The 17,889-nt window shown below is 41.1% G+C and overlaps 1 protein-coding gene across 11 annotated transcripts in view; it reads right to left on the bottom strand.

The window, feature by feature from the left end:
- Window positions 1–17,390, bottom strand: part of LOC118157205 (adhesion G protein-coupled receptor L3) — a 212,123-nt gene extending 194,733 nt beyond the window's left edge. For all 11 annotated transcript variants that reach the window (XM_035311459.1, XM_035311460.1, XM_035311462.1 and 8 more), the window contains exon 1: window positions 17,153–17,390. In XM_035311459.1, coding sequence (XP_035167350.1) covers window positions 17,153–17,375 — 223 coding nt within the window. In that variant the 5' untranslated portion in view covers window positions 17,376–17,390. The remainder of the gene's footprint in view (window positions 1–17,152) is intronic.
- Between the last annotated feature and the right edge of the window lie 499 nt (window positions 17,391–17,889).

The raw sequence follows: 17,889 nt of genomic DNA, 5'->3' as shown, positions 1-17,889 counted from the left end.
TTTTTTTTTTTTTTAATATTTTTTTTATTTTTATTTTTTATTTTTAAGTCCATGTCAATTAGGTTTGGAGTCTGGCACACCATGAAGTTGGAAAACCTCTTCCACTAGGTATGTACGAGTGAAGACGCTTCACCTTTGTACAAGCACGACAGATCAGGCGTCTCCCTGAGAAACTACAGTGATTTTTGTTTAGATTTAGGATAAGAGGAAGGCTGAGGAGGGCTCGAAGGTTTAAGTAGCAGTGCTGAAAATCTCTTTTCTGCTCCAACCCATTTCAAGGCAGGCAAAAACCTTTCCAAAAGGCCAAACAGGAGCATGTGATTTTCCAGTCCAAAATTCAGGTCCACATAACGCATTCTTTTTCAACTAGAAAGACAAGCAAGTAAAGCCATAGTTCTCTTTGCTTGCTGTCCAGAGCATCACTTGCTTTGCCATGGGTTTTTACAGAGCTGCCAGACACCACCACAGAAATGTCTCTGCTGCAGGACTGGCTGAAAGGAGACATTGGGATGCTGCTAGGTTTTAATTTACATGTGAAGGAAATCCTGGCTTTTCCAATAAAATGTGTTTTAGAACAAAAGATATATGCATATTTATTTTTAATGGAACTAACAAGCCACATAATAAAACCTACAATCAAAGGAAAAACGCTGTAACATTAATTTTCTCTTAGGTACCTCCAATTCAATATTTTCTGTAGCACATCATTCTTTGGAGCTTTAATGTCTATGCTTTTATAGACCTAAAACAATTCTTACTATTTCACTTAAAAGAAAACCTGCAGGGTGTGAAAGGAGGCTCTAATTGACTTATTTTGTTTTATGAAAAACTGTGTCCCCAAATTCTTTATGCAGTAAATTGAATTTTCAAACTGATGCTTATCGTATGCACAATTCTTTCCAGAAATGAATTTTTAAAACACTGATACTGGACAGACGATGGGGGGTAAAGAGCTTGCCTGATGTTTTTAAAACTAATGGTTGCAGAAAAAATGTCAGTCTGAAGAGGAAGTAATAATTTTGGCTTCTACTGCTAATTTCATAGGTTTCAAAATTGTATTAGGGCTTTCATTTATTGCCAGCGTTAATCAGGAGACATATAGCTGTAGGTCAGTGCAATTATGTGCATTTAGAAGCAAGTCCATCATTTCTGCATAAGATTTTTCTTTTTAAGTGAAGAACAGTTTTACAGCGAATATATACTGTTATTCTTCAATAAAAGCATATTCCTCCTTATTTTTAGATCTATTACACATACCCGATTCATTCTGGGAACTTGTGCAGTTGAGATTGGCGGGCTGTATTTAGAACAGAAGTTGTTCTCAGTTTGAGGCTTTCTTACTGATCATTAACTACCACGCAGCTGGCAATGAAATCAACCTCACAATTGTCTTTTGAATGCGATAAACACGTAACTGGGTCATATCATTGCTGTGAATCATCTGTAGCCACTTTTACATCATGTAATTTAATATCCATTTGTAGAAGAGCTGACACTACCGCTCTATTCTTGTTCAATATTGGAAAATTTAATTGGCTACCTATTTGACTTCAGGCAAAGAGTGATATAAACCAGACAAACTCTCACCTCTTGACCCTATTGATTGACCAAAGTAAAACACACCGTTGATGCCGCAAAAGCCATGTGAGCATTCAGTTAGGCTAATTCTGCATTCCTGGGACTGAGCAGACTTTCAGTACTCTCTGCCAGCATGAAGAGAAAAAGTTATGAAAAAATGGCCTGAGCTGAGCGATTAGCAGTAAATCCAACGCTCTACAAGCTGACATTCTCCTGGAGCCTCGTCTTCCAGGAGACCCTCTGCTCCTGAAAGGTGAGGTCAACGGCAAGGAACAGCATTTGGATTTAAGAGGCTGAAGCTTGTAAAGCCATAGTCACATCCATGCAGGTATATTTATGGTAGAGTAAGCAAGAATCCGAGAAATGAAGTGGAAAGAGCATAGAAGGGGGAGAGGAAGGGTGAATTTTCAATAAAACCTCCCTGAATTCAGGCAGAGAGAAAAGAAAGTGATAAATAATCTCTCTGCAGATAGCTTGCATCTCCACACTGTTTAATGGCATTCTCATACCCGATTTCCATGGACTCTGGATATCACATGAAAACCAACAAATCTTGGCTACCTGGGGCTCCTTCCAACAAATTCTGCCTTGCAATGAGCCTGTCACCCTGCTCAGATTTACTCAGCCTGCAAACCACACCGCAAAGGTAACTGAATTCACATTAAATGGAGTAGCTCGGTATCGGACCAAAAGCATCACCAGGAGGATGAGCACAGAGGAAGGGAAGAAAGCTTTCATGTCTTGTGAAGCTTCAAGCAGCCAGATTTGGGTGGTGGCAGGAGGTGCTGGCTGAGGTACTCTTGCCAAGGTACCTTATCCATATCTAAGTCTGCTTCTTCTCACCCTGAATTCTAGGGAAAACAAATCCTTTAGGCACTGCACAACTCCCACTGCACTGCTGCAGAGGGTGAGGAAGACCCATAGAGCATAATATCTCACTACAAAAAGACTTGGTATGCCTTTTCATTGGAAATCCTCTATATTCAGGTCTGCCCAACAGCACGATACAGGGAGTTTGTCCCATGCTTATCAAAGGACACTGCTGAATTCCGATTTTGTCTGATAAAAGTGAAATAAATTGTATTTTTTCCAATTAAAATAAATACCTAATGCAGTACTTAAGAAACTTCTTGGTTAACTTTACAGCTTTATTTTGATTCACTTATTTTCTTTTCCTGAAGAGAGGGCTGGGTAAATGCTGCACTGTTAAGGGAAAGAAATTCAAACTTTATATAAGGGCTTTTTGCCCAGTGTCTCTTGGCACGCTTCCTTGGGTTTTAGATTGCTTTGTATGGTGAAGCATTACAGAATAAGATAACACTGTGTTATCTAGGCACTAAGGAAGGGCTTTGCACTAAAGAAATTGAGCCAGAATTTCTTTTCAAGGAGAGCAGAGAGTGCATTTGAATAAGCACTAAATTCAGCAGGGGAATAACTAATATGATTGGTTTTAAAGATGCAGAAATGAATATTTTGATGTATTATGAATGTTGTGTGAATTTTAAAAAGCTGGAGGAAGAACGTACATGCTTTTTACTCCCATTTTCAGCCAACACGCTGTAGCAAGTTTATAAATCAGAAAGTAAGCAAATGCTTGTGATTTTATTTTTGAAAGGCTACTATCACAAAATACCTTTGGCTCATTTGTTCTGGCAATATGTGCCTTAATGATGTATTTCACATCATTGCCAGCAAATGTTTTTGCAGCACGTTTTGTAGAAGCGATGAAGATTTTTAACAGCCTGTTCTCCACCAAATTAAGCACTGATCCTGCAGATGCTTACACAGTTTACTTGTTTCCACATAAGGCATGTGCATAGATAGTAAAATAGTAAAGAAGGTTCAAGCTTAGAGAATGTAGTCTCCAAGATGGTTAGTCCAGTTTCTGAAGACTACTGGGCTGTGATCATCTGAATGTAAACGCGTTACATCTTTGCTCTCATCTGGATTGCTCTTCAAGAGCCATGTTTTTATTCTGCAATCATCTTTCATCTTTCAGGTGTTGTTTATTTCTCAAACAAAGCAATGCAACAGATATTGATTAAAAAGAAAATCGGCTTACTGAAGGAAAATGCAATATTTTCTACAAAGCCAGACACCTGAAAAAGCACTCATCAATGTCATCACGATATGCATTGGTCTTACGTTACAAATCGGCCCCTTACAGTAGCACTGCAAAAACTTCTTGAATCTCCAGGTAAGAAGTTATGCAGGACCTCCATTAAGCAAGGCCCCTTAGGAAGGGCTGACCGATACTTGTGCCGCAACCATGAATTTCACCCTTGCCCAGACAGGTGCAGCTCTCACCAAGCTGAGCTGAAAAAGAGCAGGATCCTCTTACACCGGAATTGATGTTTGCTCACAGTTTTCCATCATGCAGTATTTCATGGTCTCCATTTTCAGGTTATTAAAATAGGATATTATCCAACAAGTGGAGGGGAGGAAGGGGTCAGGGAGTTGGTTCCTGTCTCAGAAATGGCAGCTAAAGCTGCTGAGCAACATGTGTTTCTCATTTGAAATGTATCACTCATTCTTAAAAACAATAATACATACCATCTGTTGTAGCCATTCATAATTGATAAGATTTGGGCTGAGTTTGACTGTGAAAACGCATTTTAACATGAGTATCAACATGCACACGAAGAAGTGTTGCAAAGCAATTTGTTGTTCCTTTCCATACATTATGGCCAATGATGGCCAACTGTCACTTGGCACACACATGCTGCTCTGCAAACCCGACTTACCGAGTCATTGCAAGGCATCAGCATCTGCCCTCCACAAAAATAGGTTAATAATCAGGCGCTGTTTCCCTCAAACAGTTAATAACCAAATTGCTAGATGCTTGTATGACACGGACAGAACGGTTGACTCTGTGTCAACAGAGCTATTAAAATGCAAGGATACACAACAGAAAGCACTCTTTTTCTCATAAAAAGTAAAAAACTGAATGGTTGTCTTGTATACTCTAGGGCTGGTTTGAGACTTTGATAGCCATTTAATTTTTTCTCCGAAAAAAGAAGGGAGGATGGAGTAGTCCCCTTTGAGAAAGAAAAGCCTTTCCTTTGCACTGCAAATGTCTCTCCCTATTAACATCACCGCAGCTCAAATTTCTCAGCTCACAAATCTGAAGCCCCAGACTCACCCAATTTATTAACCAAGGCTACACTGAGTCTAATGCTGCCCAATTTCAATCCGTACATTCAAATTACCTCCAAGTCAACGAGAAAACTCCCAGGTGTTTCAGAGGGCTCTCATCAAAAGCATAGACTCGGAGACAGCTACACCTTTAAGCCCATTGTTTGTTTGGTTTTAAACTTCAGAAATTAAAGATGACAATTTTACCAGGATGTGTTTTCAATCGCCTCGAGTTGAAACACTGACTTTTTGTTTCCAAAGCACCAGCAACAGCGTGTGGATTTGTCACTTTATGATAATTACTGTGTCCCCCCACACCACAGTCATCTGGAACATATTTCATTATTGACTTCATTTAAAATGCACACGGCATGTGCTCACTCTTCTGAGCAAGCCTTTAAATGGACAAAGGCTGATTTGTTCCTTCTTCACAAATCCAGCCTCAGCATGTAAAGCTATCCCCAGTTTAGGCTTATGCTGTTTGTGTATAGCATATATACAACGTAAACACGCTGACATTCATCAAGCATTTAAGCACATGCCTAGGTGTAAACACACAGGTGGTCTCCCTGGGAAGAGCCCCAGTGAAACCTGGGGTACAGCCGCAGACGTTCTCTGTACATACAACCTGCGCAGTGGAAATACGCCATGTGAATGAAACCTGCTGGCACTACTCACGTACTTCTGCATTTTCGCCGCTACATTTTAATGTATGGTGCCCCCGCATTTTTAGCTTTATATTACAGAATCACACAGAATCACAGAATAGTCTAGGTTGGAAGAGACCTCCAAGATCACCGAGTCTAACCTCTGACCTAACGCTAACAAACTTTCACTAAACCATATACCTATATTGAGTATCAGCAGTCTTCCCCTTTTCAGGCACTGCTAACCTGAGTATAAATGCTCAGAGCAGCAACAGGACACAAATGCAATTGAAGCAGGGCTAATTTCATTTTATGATAACAGAAAGACCACCAGTAGCGATTCAGTGTAATTTTATACCAAAGAGAGCCACTAGCCACTCCTTTCCGCTCTCCCAAGCAAAGCTAGAATATCAAAGTCACGTACCTTACAATTTCAATGTTTTGCGGCAATCTTACCAATAAAAAAAAAAAAGTCTCCAATATCGCTTTCATATCATTTCCTGAATTTTCATCTCCTTAGGGTCAAATTTTAAAGCCTGATTCTGCATCTCCTACAGCGCCTTTACACACTCACCTTCCCTCCTCCTGCCCCCCTTTTAGTTTTGCTGCAAAAACACGGGAATGTCTCCTAAGGTTGCATTCGGAACAGCACTTAAATGCACGTTTTGTTGCTTTAAATAGTAACATAGGTGGAGTAACTCTGGAGTGTTTCATATACAGACATTGCAAGTAGATTTCCAGGGAAGGTTAGCTTTCATTAGGGCACCTAAACGTAATGGGCTCGTTTTCAAAATCCCACAGAGTGCCATAGCTCCCACCCTGTTTAGCAGAGCTATTATTTTGCAGATCTGAACATCAGAGGTTTCTGAAGCTTTCAGGTTTGCATGTCTGTGTGGTCCCTGCAAGAGCTTAAATTGAAGAATGTGCAATTATTAATTTTTAAAGCAAAAGGATAAATGCCTGACACTGCTTCTACTGTGATAGAAAAAAAAAAAAAAAAAAAAAAAAAAAAGACTTGGGTGGATTATGAAGGTTATGAAGGGATATGCTAGCCCCAGCCTCTGCTGAACTAGTCTGTGCTCTCCAGCAAAGGGAAAGACAATAGGTTCACTATGACAGACCACTCAATGCACAAGAGAGAAAAAAAAGAGAGAGTTAATGAGGCACTGCTGAATAATAACCTTCACAGAAGCAGAGAGAAACCAGGTAGATGTCATCTGCAAGGTAAATTAAAATTATACATCTCTGAGGATTATCAGTGAAATTTGAGATCTGGAAGGGAATTTGCTTTTGATATTGGAAGGGATAAATACTCCATGTAAATCCTTTTATGTGGGCCTGTAGAGCGGAACAGAGAAATTAAAGATAAATGAGATTAAGGCGTTTTTTAAAACTACATTAGACATATTTAAGTTACCCATGGAGGGAAAAAGACTTTGGAGGAGGAGATTAGTTTAGACCCTCAGCAGTACATTCATCTGGGAAATCATTTGGAACAAATCTTTTCTAATCGGAATCGGTCGCTACCCCAGCTCCCAAAAGGCAGACAGCCCCCCCAGCCCCCTTCAGGAACAACCTGCCATAACTGCACAGTCTTTTCTGAAGCTAGATAGTGTCTAAAAAATGCACGAGCCTTGCAGCTCGTTGCAGCTCTGAGCTAGGAATCGCTGGCTCTGCAGCTGAGGTCTTCCTCCTGCAGTGCCGTGAGAGCTGGTCAGGCAGCTGGCAAGGACATGAGCCCACTGAGTAAGTCAACATTTCTGCACTGGCAACTGGCAAATTTTGGGTGAGGTTTAGGAAAGGAAACTCATAGGGATACTTTTTATTTTTTTATTTCAAAAGGATGCCCTGGGGAGGGCCCCTTTGCCTTAGCTTCCCACAAATCCTGCCATTTAATTCCTCTTGGAAACAGAGACAGAAGCTAACCAAAATCAAATGCTGTGCAGTCTGTGTTTCTGTCTCCCTTGCCAGAGTTTGAGGTATATACAACTATTATGGTTTTATACAGGCCTATATTGTTATTAAAAGTTGACTGGAAATGTTGTTAGCAAGGAAAGTGGAGGAAATGAGTAAAAAAGTAATACATTCAGATCCATTTGGCTCTCTTCCTGGGAGCCCTTTTAATATAAAGAAACTCAACAAAGCTGTATTTTTAGATCTGGAAAGATGCGTTTTACTATTTTGCACACTAAAGGGATTTACCTTAATACACTCAAAATTTCCCCCTCCCTCCTCCTCCCTGATGTGCTAGAAGAAATGAACTTCAATCCTAAACTTAACCACTGGATACAGATATTCCCTTTTCCCCATTGGCCAGAATAAAAACCAATAAATGTATTTCATTTCTTTTGTGGATTTATAATAGCACCTGGCAAGGATGGTCTTAATCTCCTTACACTGCTTGCACCAATGAAAGAAACCTTTGCAGTATTTATTGAGAGAGAGATGAAAGGATAACAGGAATAAAATCTGGAAATATAAATATTATCTTCATGAAGATCTGTTCTAAAATATATGAAATCCATATCAGCCTCCCTGGAGGGTGCTCGGCATAATAGCGCAATTTAGACAACAGGTTGGGAAGAAATGGGAAGAAATGGGAAGATGGGAAGAAATACATTCCTCTTAATGACACAGAATTGTTCAGAAACAATGGTGAGCTATGGGGTCACGTTTGGACAGCAAATTGGTGGCAAATACCTAGAGGTACACCTGTCAGGAATAGAGGAGAAATACTGGTTAGTACAAAGGACCTAAAGCCAGTGGTTTCTTCCTGTGTGTACAACAGACAAGCATGACTGCAGGGGCCAGACTGCTATGTTTTCTAGCCATCTTTGTTAATTAACCCAATGCAGATATATTTCAAAAAATTAGAAAGATGTTCCATTATTTGGATACGGAATCATCATCCACTTAGGTGGGGGAGATCATGGATTATTAATATATTGAGGAATTACCCAGAATTTCATTATTCTTTCTGCCCAGCACGGTTACAATTTCCATTATTAGCTGAGATAGTCTCAATTACTCACTGTGCTGGAAATGGGTGCGACAAAGATGAATTTCTTGAAAAAGATGAACACCTTCAGAAAGCCTCGGGTTACTAGAAACCTGGCGCAAAGTTTGCTGATATTGAAAGAAAGCTTCCCAGTGCCTTTAAAAGCTTTTTGACTCAGATGCAAAGGCATTCAGACAACAGATTTAAAGATTTTTAAGCAAATTTTAGTTGAAGTGGCTAAATGCAGCGCAATGGTGTACGCTGTCTCACCAGCAGTTCAGTTGCTGTGGGACAAGACTGGAGAGGAATAACAGTGCACTGGAGTCATGCTAGTAATTAAGTTACTCCCTTAGACTCATAATCTTCACAAAATGAGATAAATCTCACTATTCATCACAGTTTTCCATCTTTAGTTTCCGTAACAGAAACCAATCATGGAGGCCTTAAGGAGAACTGACAGAGGTCTACATCAAGGAGAACATCCAACATGAGAAACGCATAGCGTGTCTAGGGCAAAGTCTTTGACTTATTTGAAGTCTAGGTCTCTGTAATGCAAAATTTGTGAGCATGAGACGATGGTAGGGATACAGACACGAATGTACTATCTGTTCCTCTACCACAGGAACCTTTTCAGATTATCCAAAGAAAGGAAGAAATCTCCTCACAAGTGTATTTGCTAAAAACTTTCATGAACATTAAACTACTGTCATGCTTAACATGCTTCCCGACATTTCCCTCAATATGTTTGTGAATTTTACTCTTGCAAACTTGTCACTGGCCTCCATTTCACTTTACACCTACTTAAGAATTAATTGGAAAGGAAAAAAAAATAATTTCTTCTTAATTATATCTGTCACCAGAATACTCACACTTTCACAGGAAAAGAATTGCACCACTCCTGCTGTTTCTCTCACATGCATTCAGTTTCCTGAAAGATCCTCAGGATTTTCCAAGGAAATGGAAAAAGAAGTTCTGAATTTCCCTCAAAAAAAGTAAGCAAACATAAAGCCATTTTTCATGCCTTAAGTTTTTGTATTTGGGCTGCGGGTGTTACATTTGTGCCACGTGTAGCCCAACACGTTGTGCCGTTCGGCACCTGTCGGCAGATCATGCTCCTGGCTGCTGCTCTCATAGTTCACCATGTAACTGGTCAGTTCAGCCTTCAGTTAAAAAAGCCATTTTGTAATGCTGCAAAAAAAACCATATTTTTCTTTGGACTAAAACACGAGAAGTCTGGAAGTAATGAAAGTCTTACAATAGGACTGACAAAGAAGGATGTGGAGGGGTGTACATCCTCCTTGTGGTCGAATTAAACTCTCCCCGGCAATCTCCTGTAATATTTTGATCTTCACTGTGCTTGACTGTGAGACCTTCAACAACTATGAAGCTTGTAGGTGTCCGGCTCAAACCTCAGCCTTCATTTTAAGGCGTACTTCACTTCCATGATTACTTAGGAGTGCAGTTTGCAGGATGGTCAGAGAAGTAACTCTCAAATAGTCATATGACTAAACGTGTATTTACTGCAGCAACTATTCCGTAACAATCTGGTAAGCTACAAAGCCATTTTTTCTAAGTGATATTAATACATGTCCATCAGATTTTGTCCCTGCTAACTTTCACAGCAATTGTGGAATAAAACACCCCCTGATAGCTGACAAGCTCATGGATGCCCAAGCTGTAACCTTGTCCAACCTTCCTCTCCTGCAGCATTTCAGATCTCACACCGTTCAGCTCAGCAGAAACATTATGATGTCTTTTCCAATAAATACGTGTGCACAATTCAAAGACACCAGGGAACACACCCTGTCGGGCATGCAGATCGGATTTTCAGAACCAACATGCTGTAAAGACCAACACATCAGGTAGCGGAGGCATTTCAATATGCTAAGCCTGGGTGGTGAGCCAGTTCATGGGCTGACCTGCTGAACACTCAAGAAAAAAAGAGAAAAAAGACGACTTTTCATAGAAACACCCATGTTGGCACACGTTGGGGATGAAGAGTCCCACAATCTAGAGGAAAGGACACAGATGACAAGATCCAGGTTGTGGTGGCCTGCATGGTACAGAATTGGCTAACATTTGTCTAGCTTCTCCTCACAAGAAAATCCACAGTACTCCTGCTGACAGCAGGCCTTTAAACAAGTATGCATTACAGGGCATAAACTCTTTAAATCACCTTGTTCTTTAATTTTACTTAAATCCAAGTCATATTTAAAAAAGAAGCACTTTGTCGTACATCTCATTGATTTCATCATTTCTCGCCAAAAAAAAAAAAAAAAAAAGATCTTTTTTTTAATCTCAGGCTACTTTCAAATTTTCAGACACATTTATTTCCCCCAGCTGTCAGCGTGTAGTTTTCCTCCCATTCCTGAAACCCTTGCATACACCTATGCAGACAGCTCAGCCTCCAGGCTGAGAGACTTCAGGTTCGCAAAGCCCTGCAATATCAAGTTATTTTAATTAAGGGTGCTTTCCAAGCAGCTATTGTATATGTGCACTCTCCCCACCAGTAAATAGTGAAAGAAGACTGATAGGGGAAGTAACAGGTCCTTTGTTTCTGCCTCCTTGGACAAAGGACCGACAAGCAAAGCTGAGAATTTCAGTGAATACAAAAGAGGGTTTTTGGCCGCAGTGCCCGTGAAATTGCATGCCTTGGAAGAAAGGCAATTTGTCAGCAGGATACAAAGTAAAGAGTCTTTGCTCAGAAATAATCATAATGGGTACTTAGTTATTTTTTTATTATTATTATTGTTCCTAGCCCACGCGCACAAATCATTTATTTAACTAAAACAAAGGGTGCCTGGCTTTTGAGGAGGAATTCACTCTTTACTGACCAAAGTGTCAATAGCCTTGTTTAATCCCTTGGCATTTTCTCCATTTTCTCTAGGGGAAAGCTCTCCTGGGGAGAAAAGGGGAAAAAAAAAAAATAGAGCAAAAGAAAACTGGAGAAGCCACAAGCTCATCTGTTTACCAAAACATGGCATTGCTCTTGGTGGGCACACGCTGCTTCTCAACCAATAGGGAAGGTGTCAAGAAAATGCACACAGGGAAAATGTGGAGGCCTCATAAGAGTCTTACCACACTCCAGGAATAATTAAGAACCATGTTCTTGGAAAAAGTGATCTCATTAAATTGTTTTCAGATTGTTATTTGCTCCCCCTTCTTTCCGTTTTCACCAGCAATCTTGGAGCGATGAAAATATCAGTTTGCTTTCTAGTGCTTGTATTCTCTTAAAAATGTCATTATTCAATTATCTATCTATTCACTGGCCCTAAGGTCCAGCAGAGCAGATATTGTGAGCCTTCATTTAATGTTTTTAAATGCACTTCAGTCCACTTGTGATACAATAAAACTTTATTGAATTCTGTTCCCACATCACACTTACCATCCCTCACTTTTATTGATATGTGAGCCTATCTACTCTTCTGTCAGCAATAAAAGGAATATTTCTAGCAAAGAAATGACCTTTCCTTCTATCAATATAGCAATTGGGAAATGTGATTTCAGTTTCCATGTTTAAAAACAATAATAACAACAACAACAAAAAGTCTTAAGAAAAGATGAACACTGCTCCACCATTGTTTTCCTTCCCTTTATTAGCATTAAAAGACTTGGAAAATGTCTGTACGCACCAAAGGTATTTGATCCCTCTCTAACATTTATTACCTAGAGGAATGGAAAGGGAGGACAATTTATCCTTCCTCAGAAGTCACATTTTTCCCTTGCAGGAAATAGTCCTTGGAATAGATCTTTCCGATATTAAAACCTGGTAGTAGACTTGTCGCCCGGACGAGCTGCAAGTTATCACAGTGTGATATGATAGGCGAGTTGCTGCCATGCCCAGGGCATGAATCTCATTCCCTCCCGCTTCTGCAGTCCTTTCTATCAATGCAGCAACACGCTTGGTCCTGTGGAGCTCCCACCCTTTTTTTCCACTTTGCCCTACTCTATACCTCAATATTTCTAAGACTCCTGCAGGTTTTCACATTCTTTAATAAAACAGCTGGGTTTTGAAGGACAACAGCACACAAGATTTTTTTGTTATCTCCAAAACCTAGAACCTAGGGGACTTCAGAGCTCAGGAAAAACAAAGGTAAATTTGACCTAGCTATCCCCTTTCCGACAACATGATGAATCCATGAGAGCCTGAACGGTTATCTGAAGGGGAAAATGAACAGATAAAACACTCCAAAATACCTCTGCACTTCAAACTCACACCTTTTTCCAAATTGAAATGGAATCCAAATGTAGGCAGTCCCCAGGTTTCAGCTGAAGCCAGTGGGAAACGCTTGTTCACAGATTGGAAAATCTGCCCGTGCTCTGACTTCAGGTGTGACCCACCAAGTGTGGCACTACGGCCACAGCCCACCGAACACGTGTGCTCCAGGGACTGAGGGAAAGGAGGTTCATCAGCCCGGAGTATGTCCTTTTTTCTCTTCATCCGCCTCAGAAATACAAGCAGGACTACAGAGACACATAGGGCTTGAACTGCAAAGTGCATGGGCTGTATTTGTGCACAGGCTATATTTGCATAAGCAAAACCAATACATTGCTTTGGATTTAGCAGATTATAAATCGAAAATGTGGATGCTTATGATGACAAGTAGCTCAGCAGCTCTCCTACCACCATTACTCTTGTAAGACTGGAGACTCCTGCTTGTCACCAGTCTCGTGTATGGATGGCAGTGGATAAACCGCTCATCTGCTTTCTGCACGGGCTCACAAGTAAAACGGGAAGTCCCTTAGCACATTACAAAGATGAAATAAGGAAAATTATACTCCTAGACGTACTGTCACTATGAGAACAGGAGAATAAAAGCGCCATAAACAGATACATGCTGGAAGTGTTTCTGTAGTATCCACTGTAAGAGTGTTACACCCAGCTTCGCAAAACCACTTCCAACACGGCTGTTTCCATTACCCCTTTAACACTGCCCAGAAAAGAAAGAAGGGGAGACGGATGTGCTAAGAAATAACAATGGAATACGGGATCACAGGGATCCTTGCAACACGGGGTTTCTTACACATACACACAGCAAAATGTAGCTTAAAATGCAGTCTCAGACATATCTCTGCAGTGTGCCACGTCTCCACAACAATGGCAAGCTGCAGGTCTACAATAGCACATATTTAATAGAAAACCACGAAAAAGCACTCTTGGTCCACAACCATTAAAATAAAATTCAGCTGTAAGTACCATGGATTAAAAAAAAAATAATCAGTATTTCAGAAGAAAAGGGGAGGTATTTCAAAGAGACATCAGAAAAAAACAGTATACACCGAGGTCTGGTTTAAGACAAGATTAATTTGGTGACTGTTCCTGAGATCAGAAAAATACGGTAACTGATGCCAGTGAAGCCTATCAAATTAGGTCATCTTTTTACTTGCTGCAGTCACCTGCTGCTTTTCACCTGATTGTTATTATCAGAGGAAAAAAAAAAGCCAGCACAAAAACAACACACACGGCTTCTTGTAATGACTCCCCATTTATGTACATAGCATCTGCCATCACATAATCTTACTGCAGGGCCAGGAAAATGAGGAGAGGATAGGACTACCTCTATAGTCATCTGTTTTCCCCACGTTGAGAGTAACTGCAGCCCCATGAAATGCTCCTTGTCAGGGGTAACCCTAGCAAGCACACAGGAGTGCTACAGGGAGGGTAATATAAAGGGTATTTTAAAATATATGAGCTACTGAGGTTAGAAGAGGAGGTTTTCCCCTCCTGAGAGGAAAGGGGGATATTTTCTTCTTGAAAATGTTCCACGTTATTGGAAGAGTGAAAAACTAAATTAAAATAAAATAAAAAAATCACAAGAGGAGCGGGCAACCCCACCGAGAGTTTTAAGTTCTGTAATTTTTCTCCGGGGGAGTGTATACACTAGCACTTTATTGAGTGTAAGTGTCTAAGGTCAGTCCTAACACCTGCTAAAGACGACTCCTGAACGCTGCTCTGCTGAGACCCACACAAGCTCCCCTCTGCCACCAAGTCAGCACTTGGCTAAACTGTACCTCACTGTCTACAAGCAACCATTTGAAACCTTCGGGAGTAAAGCATCCAACCCGACAAAGCAAGCTGGAGCTGCACACAAATACAAGTGCCTTCTGAAATATTAATTCCTTTGTTACGCAACTGCTGTGTTTCGTTAGGAGATGGCCATCTGGTAGATGCTGCTGTTCACCAAGGGCTTGGTGCACAAAGCTGCGGAGCAAATGCCAGTGGCTGAGGAAGGATTTCCCTGGCATTGCCCTAGCAGCACTGAAGAGACCGTACAGCCTGCTCCTCTCCTGCAGCCAAGCATCCAGAACTGTAGCTGGGGTCAGGCAGCGGTGCCAAGAAAAATGGGTATGAAAGGACTTGGGCAGCAACCCAAATTGGGCTGGAGCACCTGGGCTTGGTGACAAAAACGCAGTGGGAGACGGTGCTTCTGTGCAGGACCAGCTGAACCATGGCAAATGGCTGAGGCGTCACCGAGGGGGAAACAGATTTTATCCACCAGGAGTAGCTTTGGTCCAGATACACCCTTGCTGACCTCCTTTTCCTGAGCTCACCCCATTCCCCATTGCTTGTACGGTTTTTGCTTGTGGCACTAGCCACGGGGTGCTCCTGTGGCCCAAGAGAGGAACATCTGCTAAGTCACGCCAGTCATTTTCGGAGAGAAGAAGTAGAAGGCAGTAACGAAGCCAGGGAGAGACTGTGTTATGAGAAGGCCTCAGGTTTCACGCTTCATTGCTGCAGATGAAAGTGCACGGTTTGCATAAATGCAGGCTTGTGAGCCAACTTCCATGGTGCTACACTCATGAGGATTTGACCTGAAATTTCTTAGTCAATGAAAGGACGCAGAACAATAAACCTGGGAGAAGGCATCCTATTTACAACATGCTTGTCCCCCGTTTCCTCCCATAACTCTACTCACATAGGCAGTATATTTGATTCATAAACAGGGCAAACAGCCACCAAAGTCACTAACTTAATTGCAAAGGTAGCACAGCTTGCTGTTGTTGTTTTCCTCACATCATTCAGGTCATTAAAACACATTCAGTCCCTACTGTACATTTGGTACTGAGCAACCTCTCACAAGAGTTATTTTAAATCTTGTACATAAGGCCGATTAACACCTCGGGGCTTAATATTCACATATTACCTTTCTCACAAGGCACCACTACTCCTCTTTGTTTTATATACAACAAAGGCTACAGAGGGGTACTAGGTAATGACTATTGCTTTACCAGCCCAGTCTCAGGAGGGAACAGCACACCTCATGCAAATCACAAATCATAAGGAAATACAACCTGCTATGATAAGTAGAAACCTACCCCCCCCTCACCCTCCCTACGCATAGCGTTGTTTGTACAATGAAAGACCTCATTTAGAGTGGAATACCTTCAAACCAGTCATTTGCTAGGGCAGACCTTAAGCCCTTAATGTCACGCTTCCCATGGGTTTAATAGCTCACCCCATAAAAAATATTCCATCACAGTATTTAGAAGCTGCACATTTTTGTGTAGAAAAATCAAATACAGACCCGCTGAGCCCCCACCTTCGCCTGAAGGCAGAGAGACAGAGTCCCTCAGTGAAGAGAGATCCTTCTGCTCAGAGATGAGGTCTCAGTTGCAGCCCTCACTTTGTGGTTTCCAACTGTCTCACAACAAACGAAACCCTTTGCAACCCTCCCATGTCACAGTGGCAGGCAGGCGGTCACCTACCACATGAGGAACTGCGAGGTTATAGCTTCCCCTGCAGACAGCCTGCCTGGCATCTCTCAGCCGTGTCTGCCCTCCTGCAGCCCGTGCTTGAGGCAATGGTGCAGTGCCTGTTTGCAACGACGACGCTCTTAGTCCCCCAGCTGAATCTTAAGTTTCGGCAAACTGAAGTCTCCTGATTCTCTCTCAACAAAACTCTGTGGCTTAAAAGCACCCGTTCCTGACCCTGTCTTCTTATTTTGGGAGGTATACCATGAGCTTTGGGTTTTGGCCTTCACAAACAGAAAACCTAGAAACAGTGCTGTTATTCACTGCTCAGCTCTTTACAACTGCAAATAAAAAGTACACTCCTGGTATTACCGGTCTTACTTCTTTTTGAGGTATGCCATTTCTGACAGTATGACCGTAAGTGCATCTAACAGGTTTGCTTTCCACAGAAAGCAAATTCTGAGGTACACTTAACTTTTTGCAACTCTGACATTTCCCATTCAGCCCATCTTGCTGTAATCCCAGATGACTGTCTTTCCGCCCTCAAAAATTCAGGCTAAATGGCAAGTATGCAATTTGCCTTCATAATTTTTGAAGCTTACAAATTAGTAGTTTCTACCATCAAACATCACATTTCCCAAAACATAAGCTTTCTATCCCCTTGCTGTTACAATACTGTATTTAAGGCACTTATCGAATGTCACCAATTAAAAGGACACTAAAAGGAAGTGCACTACTATTCAATGACAAGCATAAAATTCTGGAAAGAGAAGCTATAAGCTAGCAATAATGTTTTATTCCTACGGTATGCATTCACTAATGGAGCTTTACAAATGTTTTCCAAAAAGGTGACACATAACTGTAACACTGCATAACAAGGCAAACATGGGGTACTATTAGGATATTTTTAACCTAAGCACAAACCTTGCACACAGGACAATTTTTCATATCTTATCACCTCAGTCTCATATGATGCACATAGTTTGTCATTGAGTGTTTATTTGTCCTCAGGCAAGAAGAGACAAGCTCAAGGCTGGCCCTTTCTCCACAATAAATCAATTATCCATTAAAGAAACAAATGCAAATATATCAAGATACATACTGTAAGGGACACATTCGTACTGAACTTCTAGGTATTTATATGTCCCAGGGCAAGGGTCTGGAAACACATCAGGGCCAGCCACAACTGCACATTGGGTCCGATTACTGCATCTGAAAAGCAAAAGAAGAGAGTCAGAAAACAGCCTAGGCAGAAGGACAGGTCTGGCACATCTTCTGGCATAGCACCAGCAGGAGTGAAGATGCAGAAACTGGGACTTCAGCATCAGCTCGGGCAGCTCCCCAAGAGAGGATACAAAGGCTGATGGCAAACACTGACGTACGTCCACACCAGCTTATCACCACTCTTTAGGCAGCCATTTTCTTGCAAGCTGTCTAAATTCCAGCTAATTCATACCCATAAGATAATGCTTTGCCTGTACACTTTTTTTTTTTTTTAAGAGGGAAACCATTTTTTTTTTTTTTTTCAAAAGGGGAGATGAACAGTGGCAAGACCCCTTCCCCTCCAAGCAGATCTTACAGCACCAGGAGGTATTTTTTTCAGAACAAGTTGAGAGGAAGATTTAAAAACAATGAATATGGGTGTATGGCCCTCTAGTTCTTGAAATTAGCCTTAAATATCAGTGCTACAACTAAATGAAATGTAAAAACTAAAGCAACAACATTAGTGGCAAAAATAATCATTGTATATTTTATGGCAGGCATAATAAATAGATTTCATGAAGTATTTATAAAATGTTTCCACAAAAACAGTCATCTTGAAAATGTTGTTTAATGCAA

The sequence above is a fragment of the Oxyura jamaicensis genome (genome assembly GCF_011077185.1).
Source record: "Oxyura jamaicensis isolate SHBP4307 breed ruddy duck chromosome 4 unlocalized genomic scaffold, BPBGC_Ojam_1.0 oxy4_random_OJ72816, whole genome shotgun sequence".
Classification (NCBI taxonomy): domain Eukaryota; kingdom Metazoa; phylum Chordata; class Aves; order Anseriformes; family Anatidae; genus Oxyura; species Oxyura jamaicensis.
This window is presented reverse-complemented; position numbering and strand designations above follow the sequence as displayed.